The sequence below is a fragment of the Tenrec ecaudatus genome, chromosome 7 (genome assembly GCF_050624435.1).
Source record: "Tenrec ecaudatus isolate mTenEca1 chromosome 7, mTenEca1.hap1, whole genome shotgun sequence".
In the NCBI taxonomy this organism is placed as follows: Eukaryota; Metazoa; Chordata; class Mammalia; order Afrosoricida; family Tenrecidae; genus Tenrec; species Tenrec ecaudatus.
Window position 1 is genome coordinate 39,107,452 of NC_134536.1, and position 17,086 is coordinate 39,124,537.

General features: G+C 40.4%; 1 protein-coding gene across 15 annotated transcripts in view; it reads left to right on the forward strand.

Annotated features, from left to right (window-relative positions):
* Positions 1–17,086, forward strand: part of EPB41L2 (erythrocyte membrane protein band 4.1 like 2) — a 235,315-nt gene that overhangs the window by 135,128 nt on the left and 83,101 nt on the right. For all 15 annotated transcript variants that reach the window (XM_075554558.1, XM_075554542.1, XM_075554549.1 and 12 more), the window contains one exon: positions 7,679–7,783. In XM_075554558.1, the coding sequence (XP_075410673.1) occupies positions 7,679–7,783 (105 nt within the window). The remainder of the gene's footprint in view (positions 1–7,678; positions 7,784–17,086) is intronic.

A 17,086-nucleotide genomic window follows, 5' to 3' on the forward strand; every position in this document is an offset into this window, starting at 1 on the left:
GCTTTCTACTTGAGCCCTTGGCATCAGCTCCTCATTGTCCCCCCTCCCTTCCTGCTCCTCCCTCCCTCATGCACCCTTGATAATTTATAGATTATTATTATTTTGTTATGTTTCACACTGTCCAACATCTCCCTTCACCCACTTTTCTGTTTGTCCCCCAGGGAGGAAGTTATATATAGATCCCTATAATCGGTTCCCCCTTTTCTACCCTGCCTTCCCTCCATCCTCCCAGTATCGCCACTCTCAGCACTGGTCCTGAAGGGATCATCTGTCCTGGGTTCCTTGTGTTTCCAGTTCCTATCTGTACCAGTGTATATCCTCTGGTCTAGCTGGATTTGTAAGGCAGAATTGGGATCGTGATAGTGTGTGTGTGGGAAACCTTTAAGAACTAGAGGAAACGTGTATGTTTCATCGTTGCTACACTGTACCCTGACTGACTTGTCTCCTCCCCACAACCCTTCTGTAAGGGGATGTCCAGGTATCTACACATGGGCTTTGGGTCCCCAATCTGCACTCCCCTCATTCTCAATGATAGGATTTTTTGTTCCTTGATGCCTGATAACATGATCCCTTCAACACCTCGTGATCACACATGCTGGTGTGCTGCTTCCATGTGGGCTTCATTGCTTCTGAGCTAGATATCCGCTTGTTTACCTTCAAAGACCCCAGACGCTGTATCTTTTGATAGCCCAGCACCATCAGCTTTCTTCATCACATTTGTTTAGGCACCCATTTGTCTTTAGTGATCATGTTGGGAAGGTGAGCATCATGGAATGCTAGTTTAATAGAACAAAGTGTTCTTGCATTGAGGGGAAGTACTTGAGTGGAGACCCAATGTCAATCTGCTACCTTAATACTAAACCTATAAATATATGCACATAGATCTATTTCCCCATCATCGTAAATAAGTATATTTACTTATATACATACCTGTATTTAGAACTCTATAAATGCCCTTTCCCTCCTAGTTCTTTCCTCTATTTCCTTTGACTTTCCTCTTGTCCTTATATCATGCTCAGCCTTCATTTGGGTTTCAGTGTTTCCTCTTGGTTACATAACCCTTGCTCAAGCCCTACCAGGCCTTCTTACACCCTCCTCACCACTGATTTTGGATCACTTGTATTCCCTTTTCCCTTGCCCCTGGGTTTGTTAGCATCAATTCCTTTCCCCCACCTCCCACTCTCCCAAGTACTTCCAGAACCATTGTTTTCTCCTCCAGATTGTTTATCCAGGTATGCTCCCTTCTTGATTCCATTTTGAGGGGTTCAGACCACACTGCTTCCTCACCATGCGACCCCAGAATGTCCTCTTTTGCAGTCTGCTCCAGTGTGACCCGTGCTGTTGTCAGTTGCCCAGTCCCCTCTGTGTCCCATTATCTCCCCTCAGGGACGTCAGTCATCCTCTGAGTCTGATGTGCCAGAGTGGGGTACAGTCTGGCTCTCTTTCTCTACCTCCCTCCAGGCCTGCCTCCCTGTGGGTGTGCCATGCTGGCCCCTCTTTCCAACCTGTAGGTTCAGTTCTGCTCTCTGCCACACCCACTTCCAGGGAGGGGGTCAGTTTGACTCTGGTTGGAGCCAGCCCAAGTGACGCTTTTTAGACTTAGCAGAAAGTCAAGTGCCTCTGCCCTTGAATTAGTTATGTATGCGATGTTTATAAAGGGTGAGCTTATTTTCTAGCTGCTTGGAAATTTAATTTGAAGTTACTGCAAGATAAACTGGTAGGCATTATTAATAGTCTGTTTTGGTCTCTATTTTTAAATAGTTGTTTTAAAATGTTTATTCCTAGCACCTGTAACCACATTGAACAGAATTTTGTTACTTGTGTCAACAAGACTGTAACAATTTCTGTATCTACCACAATCCCCTGAATTCTGTGGGAGAATAAAAGAAATAGACATAATTCAATCAACTTTTTCCTTTTTCTTCCTTCTCTTTTGTGATCTTTTTTCTAAGGAATAATATATAATTAACATTTAATTTATATAGTGATCTTTAGGAAATTTACATGTTCCATAAATGTGATCATGTATGTTTGTATAGCCATTTAGACGTGTGGACATGTTAGTATAAGATGTATTTGTCCACGTGCGAGTGGGCTTCAAAAATAATTATGACAATGGAATTTTTCTCACTATTTGAAACTCCCTTGCATTTCTTTTTGCAGTTTTGTTTTTATTATGAGTGTTTAAAAACTTAGTTTTTGAAATTAAATTCACATTAGTAATCTAGGGAACTTTTACATAAAAGTATTCATTTATTAGAAATGATCCATTTGATCCCAAAATTATATTATCACCAGGAAAAAGAAAACCACTGGATAGGATTTCCTGATTTTTGCTGGGCTATGAATTAAGTATGGGACAAGTGTGTTGACTGCTCACTTGGCTATGTAAGAAAACAGTTATTTGCTGCTCCATTGTCTCTCAATACCTTACCAGCTGCTCCTGTGTGGTGAGAGGGGATCCTTACACCGCCCCCCCCCCCCAATAATATAGCAGTGTGTTTGCTCTGTGCTTGGCCTTTCCTATTTGTGCTGTATAGTTTAGGGCAAGGGCAGAATAGATAGTTCAGGGACTGTAATGCATGGATTGCATTGTGTGCTTCCCGTCAGTGTTCCTCGGCACACAATGAGTGTAGTGTGGCCAGGCCTACGGAGGCAGGGATGGTGTTTTACAAAATGCAGTGGTGTTTGGTGCCCACTACAATCTGTTGGCTAAGCAATTGCCCAAATTCCTTTAAGTTGAGAGGCCTCCAGAAATGTCATGTTTTGGTCTCAATAAGGAATGCCACAAATAACAGCATAAGCACGGGGGACTTTTTGCAGCTTCTCGGATTCCATTCAGCGTCTGTTCAGCTGGGCTGCTGAAGATGGCTCTGCCATTTAAAGAAGAAAACTCCCAAAGCTGACCATGCACCCTTAAAACTATAGATACTGTTAAATCATCTACATCTTTTTGTTTCGCTTCCCTTCTTTGGATGTCATTAATGTATATTGCAATTGTTTCTTTTTAAAAATCTGGTACCTGTAAAGTAGACCCAAATACTTAAAATGCTTTCACCACATTATTTATGTCTCTGGTCTATGGAATAAACCAAGTTAGAAATAGATAAGGGGAATTATAGATTATTTACGCATACTGGAATTTATTATAGAAAGTAAGATTTCTTTTTGAAGTGTAGTTGGAAAGTTTTATTAAGACTTATATGATTTTGTTTCTTTAATTAAGTTGGTGCCAGAAGTCGACAGAGTTTGTATTTTATAGAGTTTCTAGTCTGGGGACATATACAGAGCAAAGGTGTACTTCAGATAAGAAGAAGAAGAAGCAACAGTGGACTGACTCGTCTCGTGTCTTAGTGAAGACACTGAAAAGCTCCCCTGGGCCCTGTTGTAGTTTTTTCATGTTGAGATGTAATCTGCAAGGTCAGTTTGAAACCACCAGCCGCACCTTGGGAGAAAGGGCTTTTTACTCTGATAAAGAACTTTAGTCTTGGAAAAGCCACAGTTTTGTTTTTTTAAAGGTGGATGGTTTTTAAGGGGTGGGGTGGGTGGTTCCCTTATGCCAACAGGTGGGATGCAGCCTGCTCCCAATAGAAAGGGGCAGGTTGGCTTTTCTGCTTATCGTTCTTTTAGAAACCACAAAGCATTTGGAAATGATCTAATAATTACCATGGCAGAGTTTAAGTATATAGTAGAATTGTTCCAGAAAATGTGAACCTGTGGCTATTCTTCCTCCCCATCCCATGGGCACTATTTGATTTAGTACCTTGGCTGCGTGCAAGTGGGGAGTCCGCGAGCTAAGTCAAGGAGAGAGCACTGCTTAACTCTGCACCCAAGACCTGAATTCTAGACTCAGCTCCACCCACTCTTGGGCTTGCATTCAGTAGTCACTCCTTCCAGCAGGTACCTGTTGGCCTATCAGTGAGCTACTTACTCAGTGAAATACTGCTCTAACAGTGAGATGCTGTTCAACTCACATCAAAATAATCCGAAAATATCCATATCCTTGAACTAAAGAAGTCCTTCCTACTGAGATTATTTTATAGAAATGATTTGGGGGAGGGGATTTTGCATATAAAACAGTTCACTGAAACATGATCTGTAATAGAGCAAGGGACTTTTAAATCAATTATGGAAAGTCGGAAAATCTTAGCATTGATCTAAGCTGTTAATAAAATAGGTAAATGATTATAATACTATAAATGGGTAAATTAAATATGGATTGCATACATACCTATTTTTTGTTGTTTGCTCTGACTCATGGTAATTTTATGTATGATAAAATGAAGCATCTGGTCCTATACCAGTCTATCGCTATCTCCTTGAGGTTTTCCCTCACTTCCACTTATTCTCTATTTTATCAAACATGAGGCTTTTTATTAGTGATTGGTCTTTCCAGATTATATATCCAAAGTAAGCAAACCAAAATCTACTGAGAGAACTTTTCTGCAGCTACCCACTGATTACAATGCCATGTTTCAACATGTTTGGAATAAACCATGCACACATGAGCTGATACCCTGGGAGCAGTGCATTTTGACTTACTCTTGTGTATTTATAATACTTTGCAATAACTTTGAAGTTGTTTATGAAAGCAGAACCGTAATAGGAAAAAATTACCTTCTGAATAGAACTAGAGAGTATCATGTGCATCCCACAAATAAGGAATAAATTCTATAAAATGCAAAAGCAAAACAAAATTAAGACACCACACTGAAAAGTTCTACTCTGCCCTCTAGGGTTACTGTGACTCAGAATTGACTTGATAGCATTCAATTCTTGATACCCTCAGGGTTTGTAGCACTCTGTCACTTTTGGCTGCGTGCATGTGTGTGTAAAGTTGGTATATATCCTGTATGTAAGCTCCCTGAGGTAAGACGTGGTGTTTTCCATTAAACTTTATTCCAAAGTAAGGCATTGCCTCAGGGAAGATATCCTGGTCAGGAGTCTTAAAGGTCACTGGTCAGTTTGCCAGGTACCTACCAAACTGGTGACTTTGTAAGGGAAATATATATATATGTGTGTGTGTGTGTGTGTGTGTGTGTGTGTGTATGTATGTTTGCTTCTCAATATTCAGTTTACAATTGAATGTAAATTTTCTGAGCCCATGTATGTCTAATTCATCATGGTTGCCTCAGGATCTTAACATTGGAACTGGCACATTAGATGCCAAATTGATGCTGCATGTTGACTCAACGCTTGGCAAGACTTTTGCAGTCCTCTTGTTTCAGGATGCCCATCACCATTTTAGCCAAAGATAGAGACCAGGTTGATTGGAGAAATTAAAAATTTATTTCTGCATACACTTGACACGAGGAAACTGAAGTTTGCCAGCTCCAAACTGCTTTAAAATTCAATGATTATCAAACAAGCTTTATAACCCAAACTATGTGGTTTAAAAATATATAGGGACTGTCCAATAGGTTGTTACAATGAAAAAGGGCTTCAAGTACTGGGACAAAGGAGGCATGTGCACAGGGAACAGAAGGCATCCTTGGGCCTTTCCCTCCTTGAGGCCTGAGACTGCATTGCTTATCAACATGGCCTTGCTTGCCCACATGGTTTTGTTTGCCCAAGCTTGCTGAATTAGAATAGCCTTACTGATTAAGTTTAAAAGAGGTTTGTTTTTTTTTAAAACTGCATGAGGAGGGGTGCTGGATAGGGTCACTGATAGATTTGGCATTTTAGCAAATTAAAACAGATTAGATCCCCAACAATGTCACATTTCCAGTATCTGGTTAACAGTGGGTTAACTCTTTAACCCCTCTATTATTATGAACCAGCCTTGGTAGTATAGTGGGTTATACATTGGGTTGCTAAACACAAGGTCCGTAGTTTGAAGCCACCAGACCTCTGCAGAAAGAGTAGGCTTTCTACTCATGTAAAGAGTGTAGTCTCATAAACTCACAGGGAAAATGCTACACTGGGGTCACCATGAGTCAGAACGACTTGAGGGCAGTAAATTTGAGTTTTGTATCCCTGTCTATCTCTCTCTATCTGTCAGGGTGGTATGGTGTCACTAGCAGTAATATTGGATGGCCTGTCCATTATGGATGGGTTACTTTTTTCTTTTTAATGCATCTTCAGTATCATTTTAATAGAAGTTGGCTCTGTCTGACTCTGTAAGTATCCATAGTGAAAAAGCAAATTCTTTTGATTGTACTATTTCCATCATCTCAAAAAATATTTCTTTCTTTAGTGTTTGGTTTACATGTCATATTCTCACTGAAGAATCCATTTTCTGAGACACAGTGAACTCATCCCATTCTTGGTGTTCACGTAGCACTTTGAACATTTCTCTCTGAGAAAGTCCCTCCCAGTCAGACTTTGACAGTGGAGACCAAATGAAAGCATCAGTAATGTATGTGTGCAGTGAGACTATCATTCAGCCTCCCGCATTGCCATTTCCTGGAAAGGGAAGGAGAGTAGTAGAGAAGTCATGTTGAGCATTTAGAAGGTATTGTGGTGTTTGTTACACGAGGGCTATAGAAAGAACAAAGGTTGGGATGGGCTGGGGAGGTACCTTGCTTAACATTTTTTGTCTCATAGTGAACCCTGAGGTATAGCTGTTATTCCCCCTCCATAGACAAGGAGATACAGGGCTTGCCTCCTGTCACATTTGTCTTAGTAATCACGAAGTGCTTACAAAATGTTGAAATGGTTGGGTCTGACTCTAACCCCTGTACTGCTGCTCATCTATGCTACCTGGCATATCAGTACCCAGTTGGGACAGTAAACTTAGTGCCCCTCACACCACCCCCATCTTTTGGATAATTCAGCCCATGAGGGCATGTTTCTATTTGTGAGAGGAAACCAATGAGGAAGTCTGATCTATTATTTTTTTTAAAATCATCTTATTGGGGCTCGTACAACTCTTATCACAATCCATCCATCCATCCATCCATCCATTGTGTCAAGCACATTTGTACATTTGTTATCATCATAATTCTTAAAACATTTGTTTTCTACTTGAGCCCTTGGAATCAGCTCCTTATGTTTTCCCCCCCTCCCTGCCACCCTCCCTCCCTCATGAACCCTTGATAATTTATAAATTATTACTATTTTGTCATATCTTATACTGTCCGACATCTCCCTTCACCTACTTTTCTGTTGTCCATCCTCCAGTGAGGAGGCTATATGTAGCTTCTTGGAATCAGTTCCCCCTCTCTACCCCACCCTACCTCCACCCTCCCAGTATCCTCACTCTTAGCGCTGGTCCTGAAGGGATCATCTGTCCTGGATTCCCTGTGTTTCCAGTTCCTCTCTATACCAGTATACATCCTTTGGTCTAGCCAGATTTGTAAGGTAGAATTGGGATCATGATAGTGGGAGGGTGGGGGTGAAGCATTTAGGAACTAGAGGAAAGTTGTATGTTTCATCATTGTTTGCATGTATTTTTATATTACAAAAACTAAAGATTTGCATATTTGAGTCCTTTTTAAATTTTCTACATTGAGGCAACAAAGCAGAGGTCATCTGAGCATGAGTTCAGTATAAAATGTATACTTTGTGTTGTGTGTATATATGAGGATTATAGTGACAAAATTATATGACTTTTAGTGTTATGAGAAAGTTGGAAACAAGTAAGTTTGCAGTACATTGTTTATCTGATATAACTTTTTATTTATAACACTTATAGAATGTTCAGTGCTTGAGAAGTAAAGACACTCTTTCCCCGCAGAAACGTGCGAAGGGACACGTGGTGTTTGACAAAGTCTGCGAGCATCTCAATCTCCTAGAGAAGGACTACTTTGGACTTTTGTTTCAGGAAAACCCAGAGCAGAAAGTAAGTGAAAAATTTCAACTTCATTTCTAAATCGTTATAAAAATAAAATCATTTTTAAATTTTTTATTTTAGTATAATATCTAGCATTTAATGGTGTAATTTTATTTATTGTGATAAACTTTAATTTAGATTTGATAAACACAGAAAACTTACATCACATGGAAAGAGCCATCTTTAACGTTTTATCATTGTGTTTATTTGCCTGCTTTCCACTAAACATATTGTGAGCAGAACTTTGGAATGCAGCGTCTTACTCATCATAATATTTGCTAATGAAAGAATGGATTTAAATAACTTTATGTACAATTTCTTTTGAACGCCGTCATGGAGTGAATTTGCTTAACATATTTGTAAAACACAAATACCTTAAATTAATTAAAACATTTCAAGTGTGGCAGAATTATTGTTTTAGCATAGTTAAAAATTATCCACTAGCATTCATTTCCTGTTCTTGGTTTTTGGCAATAATCAAAGAGGAAGAGCTGGTCAGATCTGCTCCTACTCTGATGAGAATCAAGTGTGTACCGGGAATCAAGCATTTCTAAGAACAGAACAGGTGTGTTTGAAGGACTACAAGAGTGCGCAGGCATACCTGCCTGGCGGGTCAGGAGTGCGCGGTGGTTTTGCTAACTAGACTGTAGATCCAAGGTGTTCCTTGTCCTGTTTTTAGGCTTTTGGGGCAAAAAAGAGGGCTAAGGGATGGGGCAGACTGAGATGGTCAGTTTGGCCAGCCAGTGACCCACAGGGAGATCTGCCTGACCTCTCCGGAGTATGCTGAGGCGGTTTCTGCTCCAGCAGTTTCTTTCACACGAAGGACAGTCAGCATAGTGTTCGTGCATGCTGAAATGCTTAATGATAATAAGAGAACCCCAGGGGCTTCCCGACTGCTGGCCCAAACCAGAGTTCATCTGCAGGCTTTCTTCATTGTTAAGAAAAGGCTTTTCCTCTTCACAGCTGTTCCACACTCTGGATCTTTCGACTGACTTCGATCAGTGCTGTTGCGTATTAGGGGTGCAGAATACAGTCTCCAATTGCTTCTGAAAAGAAGCCCTTTTGTTTGTTGTAGCGGTGGAAACACTTCTTATGACTGTTTTGTTTTCAGGTGTACACAACACTTGAACACAATAAAAAGGTATTACTGTCCAATATTTAAAACCCAGTCATTTGAACTGAGGAGACAGTAAACTGTGAATTGTGTTTGCACAAATGTGTATGCGTACATATACATACATATGTGTGTATAAAATTTCCCAGTAATTAAGTACTTATTGGCTACTACTGATGGTGATAATTGTGCATAGATTCAATTTTCTCTACCGCCTAGTTTTAACTCCCTGATAACTAAATGGTGGCTTAGTCCCCCATTTACGCTAAAGACAATTTAATTGCACGCTTGCCTGCTGAGAAATATCCAAGTATATTTATTAGAACTATTTTTAGATGCTCTTCTCAGATGTAATGGCATAGTAAACATTGAAAGAAATAAACTACGTATTGTGTTTACACTGTCTACTATTGAGGGTAGTCTTGATAGCGACTCTAACCACATGTTCTTTTATTGGCCAGCAAGGAACTTTCTTCGAGGCAGCCTGTTCCTTCCCTGCCCACACTCAGAATAGTGATCGCATTCTACATCCGAGTATCTATGCTAACTTGCTCACACCATTTTCAAAATTTGAGTCTTCCTTTATAAAAGACGGTCATACCATAGCTCCTTCTTAGATGGTAAACGCCCAAGTGCCTCTACTCCAGCCCTAAAAACTGTCTGGTGGGTATTGGGGGCACAGTATGTCAAACTGTATCTTTAGATTATGTTAGGTTACTGGCAGTCTGTAAATCTAAGTAGCATTCGCGTGATCACAGGGTTAACAATATATTTCCTGCCCTAACACAACTGAGGAATCTAACATATTCCTCCTGATAACAATAACTCATCATGACACTTTCTGTAGCGGGAAAGGGAGAACTTATGGCGTGTTTCATTGACCATAAGTGTCTGTGTTGTGTTTGCATGTTTAAGGAGCCAAATATTGTGGCACAAAAGAGAGAGACGGATGTGCCCTTGCGATATTGCACTGAGCCCCCGTGAGATTCTGTCACAAAGAAAGTAGGCCGTCTTGAGAAACTCTGGCACAGCTCATCTCCGGAACACCATCTTTGCTTTTTGTGATAACATTATAGAAACATAAAACTGTAAAGCTGATACTGTGGATACAGCCCGTAACATGCCAATACCCATGTGATAGATGGGCTGCAGAACTGGTAACATGAAGCCTTCCATGCAGTATGGTGATGTGCATCTGCACTCCCAGTTATGACAGCTGTGCAACAAGCCAGAACAAGTGCTTGTTTTTCCTTCCTGTTCTGCCAAGATTTGAACCTTACCGCCAACACTTATTACTTAAATCACCTTGGGGGAATCATTTAACTTCTCTATGCTTCACTTGCTGCAACTATGAAAGATAATTGGTAATAATACCCACCTTTTAGGGTTGCCCTCAGGACTTTATGAAATAATGCACAGAAGGTGCTTAGAACAGTGCCTACACAACAGAAAAAATACCTCAACATGATGTTTCTATTGGAATATTTTAAGGCCAAAGTCACTTCAGATTCTTCTTAAAGAGAGATGCTATAAATAAATAAGTCTGACTCAAATGTCAATATAAATATGATATTCCTGCAAGGAAATAAAGCCACCTCACAGCACTCTGTAAGTTGAGGTTGATTATGCCTGGATGGACTGTTGTATTCCATGCTTGATGCATGCATTTACTTGCTCTTCCTAGAAGTTACTGAGCCGAATACCCAGCCTGTCTGAAACTGCCCTCAGGATGTCCCCTAAATCCAAGTCTACCCGCTTCTCACTGAATGGCACCTTAACACCAACCCAGAGACCAGCAATCATTCTTGGGGTCAGTCATTCTCAAACCTAATTAATCACCAGATAGCTTTTAACACCTTCCTAAATCCCCCTTAAGTAGCTCACTTCTCTACTTCTACAACCCAAAAGGAGGGCACCTCTGCATTTTGGAAGAACCCTGGTAGCACTGTGGGTTAAACATTTAGGGATGCTGACCACAGGGTCAGAGGCTCGTGCCCACCATGTGGAGAATGAGGTAGCTGTCTGCTCCATAAAATGTGCTGTCTCAGAAACCCTAAGTCAGTAGGAGTCAGAATGAACTGAGTGGCCCTGGATTGGAGGCTGGGGAAGGTGCTTTGGATGGAAAGGGTCACGTCACATTCGTGCTTCAGTCCCATCAATGTGACCATGTTTTTGTGTGCAGTATTGGTGTATAGTGGTGAATATAGCTGGCTTCCATATGTGTGATCGTTTTTCTTAGAGAGAAAGAACTCTCCTCTCCCTGGCCTTTACCATATAGCCTTGATCACACTGTAAAATCAGATTCCTGTCAACAACCTTATTTCCCACAAACCTAATCTCCCCTCCCTGCACCAAGCACACCAGACTTCATTCCTGATACGTAAGCAGGGAGAGAGACCCACACAGTGTAGCTGCGTGTCTGGCACTCTCCCTTCACCTAACCAAGCCTACTCACACTTGAGCTCCACGCTTAAGCAGCAGTTCCTCTAATGCTGTTCCCGTCAATATCATAATTTTTCCCTCTACAGCAGTACTTAAAACATACTAACCGTAAGTTGTATTATTTAGGCTCTGTCCCCTCCGTTAGAACATAAAACAGAGACTTCCATGAAGGCAGGATCTATCTTTCTTACCAGTTAGTAATCTAGTTTGCACGCAAGTCGTATTTAATGCATATTTGTTATTGTCTAGATACCCTGTAGCTACCTACACCCTCCAGGAGCTCATAGAGTAATGGGAAGCTCGATAAAAGCCCAAGTTTCTACTAAATGTCCAGATGACAGATGGAGGAGGTCATGAATGCCCCTGAATTGGGGGTGAAGTGGCGAAAGACAGTCAAGAAAAACCCACAGAGAATCCTTAAGTTGGATCTTAAGGAAAGATCTTAGGCATTCACATAAAAAAGAAATGGACAGAATATTTCAAATTTAGGAACTAGGGCTGTATTTTCCAGGAAATATAATGTAGGCTAGCAAGGTTCACTTTGAGAGAGAAGTGTGCTATGGATGAAATACAATTCCTTGTGAAGGTTCATGAGAAATAGAGATAGATAGAGGTAGGCTGAGTCTACTTGACCAAGAGCCATATAACTCCTAAGGCACATTCCTAAAGCTAAGTATGAAACTCATAATTTAAAATTTTACTTTGTAGTTTTCCATAGGAAGCTAAAAATGCTCACAAAATTAGACACACATGTTGTAACTGGGCTTTAGCACCAGAACTTTGGTGGTGGGGTGGGAGGATGCAAGGAATTTCCTTTCTGAGATTCACATTTTAGAAAACAAATAATCAAATTGATTAGCAATATGTTTAATTATTTTCATGTATACATCGAATTTGAGGGACCCCTGGTTGCGTAGTAGGGTATGCATTAAGCTACTAAAAACAAAATCTGCAGTTTGAAACCATCAGCCACTCCTTGGAAGACAGGTGAAGCTTTTTGCTTCTGTAAATATTTCTACCCTTGGAGAAACTCAGAGGGGGCAGTTCTGCCTTGTCCTATAGGTTGCTATGTCTGAATTGACATATTGAGTGATAAATGTAATTTGTGTTCTTAAATTTCTTATTGTGTATATTTTTATTCCTTCCGACCTAGATAGATAAAATTAAGTCCTCGATATCTAGACCAAAGAACTCTAGATTTATAATGTATTCTTTCCTAATTCAGCTTTATTATTCCTGCTTTGTTGGAAACCCTGGAAATTTCAATAGTAGAGTACTGTACAATATAAGAATGCAAAAATCTCTCGTCAATATTTACAGAAATGATGGTCATTTATATTTTTAATGTTAAAAAGTGAAAGCAAAGCCAGACTTATTTGTATCATAATTTACCATGGTGAAAAAAATCGACGTGTCCGTCTTCTGTTAGCACAGGACTGTGCTACTTATGACGAGGCACTGAATTTGGGAACCTTCCCATTAAAGTATGAAAATCAGTCGTTGTTGATGTTCGAACTTTTTCGTGTTTGTTGGGAACTCTTTTGTGAATTTTATTGTGGAAAATGTCGTTAAAAATATGTGGCATCAAGCAACATGCTCATTTTTCATACATGGCATTCCAAGCTCTTCTGTTCATGTGTACATGGAGCCATCATTAAGGATTTTGAACTCTGTTTAAAAGGGAAAATATTGCTTGAAATATTTGATGTTAATTAGGGTTTGGCACTTGGCCCAGGTTTAAAGTTATTTTGCTTCAAGACAACTGAAAAGAGGAGCTCGTTAAGCATGAAGTTGACATCCACAGCTAACCTCGTGAAAATTAAAGTGATTGTCTCTGCTAGCCACATCATTTCCCCCCAAAACTAGAACTAAAAACTAAAATATTAAACTGTTTATCCTATATGAAGTTTTTAATAATTTTCTTTAATTCAGTCTAGCTAAACCTTAAAAAGACTATGTATTGAGTGTAATCAGGAGTTGACACACAGCCCCCCAAATGTATAGTGAAGGTTTCACTGTTGCATAGAATGCCTGTAACTTTCCCTTAACACCAGCATTACTATAGAATTCTGTTAGACCATATTTCAGCAAAGGGGTCTAGTCAAGGGGACCTGTGTTAGTGCTATACATTCCTAAGAGAAAATACTGCTTTGACACGGCATGTTTCATACTTTCAACATTGGCTATCACATCCTGGGTTGGGTTGAATTTCTTAATTTCTCTCACCTGGCAAAATTGACAAGCACCAAAAAATGGGTGAGAAAGACCCGGCTAGGCATTTTGAAAAACTAACAACTGTGGGCCTTTGGGTCCAGGCCTGTAAGGGATTAAGTGTTAGTGAGATTTTTTTCTGGGGTGGTGGCCAGGGTAGGGGATGGGAAAGGAACTAGAAGATGGATTTTGTGAATGTATCTTGAGCTGTTAGCTAGGTTTAATGTGCTGGGGGGAGAGAGAGGGTGCCTGCCATAGACAGCCACCCACCCAGACTGTTAATAGCATGCTGCTGGCAAAGGAATAGATGATCATCTCTGTCAGGTGAAAGTGGTCATTATGTGAACTCAACATTCACTGGGACCTGATATTCTTTGGTACAACTGCTAAGTGTGATGGACAAGAGGCACTCAAAGATAGAGGTGTGTATCAGCCATAATACTTAGATTTGGGAAGGTGAAAGTAATTCCCTGCTAGGGATTTCTGTAGGAACTTGTCAATATCAGTATGTCCATTTAGGGAAGGTGGGGTATCTCCTTGACAAGCCAGTTAAAGAGGCTTGAAAATGTTCCCCTATATTTGACCTTCACAAAGGACAGGAATTTCTACCCAGAGTGATCTGTGGTGATGCTACTACAAAATCTCAACCCAAACGCAAAACCATCGAGTTGGCGGTGAGCCACAGACCCTGCAGGACAGAGTAGAACTGCCCTGTGAGTTTCTCAGTTGGTAAGTCTTTACAGGAGTAGAAAGCTCCCCTTTTTAGCCCTACAGAGTGGCTAGTGGTTTTGAACTGCTGATCTTGTGGTTAGCAGGCCAGCACATATGTTCCAAGCACCCAACAACCTTGGCGCACTACCTAGAAACTTGTTAAAAATAAAGAATTTCAGACCTGACCACAGATTTTGTGAATTTGAATCTACATTTCGATGTACATCTTCAGGTGCTTCATTTATACCTTTCAAGTCGATTAAGCTCTGATGAGCACAGAATGCCTTTTTGATGTGGCAGAAAGTTATAGGAACTAGTGATCTCAATTCAAAACAAGAAATAAGTGTATTTGTTGAAACAAGAATTTTATATTTGGTGCTTATTTGTAATTGATAATGCAGGTAATAAACCTGTTTCTTTTTAAGAGATTTTATTGCTGAGCATTTGTAGGTTTACAGAAAGTAAAGCATTCGCACGGACTCCCTCTTGCCTGTACATCATTTCTCCTATTCACAACTTGAGTTGTGTTTCTTTTACAAGGCATTTGTAAATTTTTGGTGTTTTACTTGTGAATGTATACCCTTAGATTGTAATTTTGTACCCTGCTGTAATCTAAGTACTTAGCAATGCTGATTATTCAAGAAATTAATGTGATTAGTTGCCATTCGAGATAATGGTCAAACAGTGAGCAGATATTGTTCAATAGGTATTGTTTAAGAACTTACTGATTCCCTAACATTGCCAAGCACTGGTGGTGTTAGAAGCTCTTGAGTTGGCTCTTACTCATGGCGACATTGATATATAATAGAAAGACACACAGTCCAATTCTGTACCATCTTCGTACTTGTTGGGATGTTTGAGCCTTTCTGTTGTGGCTCTTGGGACAGTTCTTCACTTTTTCTTCGTTCATCATAATGTTGTTTATCAGCCCACCAAGCACCATGGAGGAGATGAATACTGTTTGTATGCTAAGGAGAGAAAGACCTTACCTTGGCAGGAGCAGGTCTTATACTGTGGAAAGGTAAAACCAGTCACTCTGCTTGCTGTTGTTCGATTACATCAGATTAAACTGTCCACTTAATCTTTGGATAGGAGTCTAAAATGAAGAAGCCACTTGTGCTTTTAGCTCTGACTCTTTGGAAAGCAGTCCCCAAATGACACTGCGTCTCAATTTATCTGGCTTGTGTTCAACAGCTTGGGACTTGTGCTCCCGCGTCAGGAGAGCTGTTCATAACTCTTCCCTGTCCCATGTGGAAACTGACAGTCATTTGTACAAAGGCTAGGTGCTTCAAGTGAGAACTGGATGGCTGGGATACAGGGCTCTCTCTAGGGTGGGGCTGGGAATATCCTGACTGAGGGGCGGATGAGGCTTGTGAAATCAATACCAGCTAACATCACACACTTCACCAAAGAGAAGCAGTTTGGCTAACACATTAGGAGTGAGTTAATGAAATATTTGGCCAGTATGCCCCGTGAATGTTATTTAAAATATCCAAATGGCCCTTGGCAGAAAAAGTGTTCCCCACCCCTACTCTAGGGAGTCTCAGAGGATATTAATTACTTCTACTGTCTTCCTCTTAGTGCAAAGATCTTTCATTGCCTTTCTGTGGCAGGTATCTGTTCCAACTGTCTCACTTCTGACCTAGGAGAGTCGAAGGATCTGTCCAGGCCTCCACACTCTCTATCTCTGTGCTCATGTTCTGAAGCCTCTCGATAAAGTGCCTCGATAAATACAATTTTTTATTTTTTTCCTTTTTCAGCTTGGGACTATTTGTCTTTGATTCAATCCTCCCCCCCACCCCCCATGGTTGTTATCTCATTGGATGAACTTGCCAGAGGAGACCCTTCCCTGACAGTCTGGTAAAATTGTATGGGCTGTTCCTCAGAGGGAGGGCTGGTGGCTGAATGATTCCTTCTTCCCAATCTGGTGCACTCATGATAGTTGATCATTTGTGAGCCAGCTGTTGTGTGGGGCAGCAGCTGCAGGGTGGGGAAGCTGCATGCCAGGATCTTTTTTCTAAGAGGAGAGTTAGCGAGGCTCCCTAACAGCACTCAAGGTACCATTGGAGAGTCGCATGCAGCTGGGGTGCTAGTGAACTAAAACTGGACCAAGCTCTGGTGGCGCTTTATCGAGAGGCTTGAATGTCACCAGTGTTAGAACAGAGTCCCCACACCTTGAATCCTTGCTGTGTTGAGTGTAACTGTGAGCACACAGAGATAGCCACTGGGGCCCACAGCTCGGCTTTCAAAGCAGTCTGTTGTTAGTACTTTTACAATAAGTTAATGTTCGGTTTGTTGTATCATCTCAGTATATTTTTCAGACAGTAGGTTATTAATATTTTCTGCATAACAAACATTTGAACTCTTTGCTCTATGTGTCTGAATAAGATTCTGTTTACGCATGAAGAAAATTTATTTTGGGAATATATGTTAGATTCAGTGAAATAAGTTTATTTCGAAGTTAGTTTACTGTATCTCAACAAATGAATTCTTATATTTGTGATGATAAAGTAAAAGTGAACTTTTAAGAATGAGTGGACGATAGGTTGGGAAAAGTAAAATTTAAAAACTATATACATAGACAGGCATGGATATATAATTGGCATGCATGTTACAGCTTTGAAAGACAAATAGTTAATGTTCTTCTGTGGTTTGAACGTGGTTTTAATGTGGCTAGTCTGTCTTCAAGATGGGAATAGTGGTTTCCTGGGACGTTTTCTTTTGAATGATAGCTTTTACAGAGGAAAGCAATTAGGGTAAAGTGAAAGGGGAACTTTATGTTTAATTTTCCAATTAGAATAAAATTTTAAAAGAAAGAATGCTAATGAAAGCTA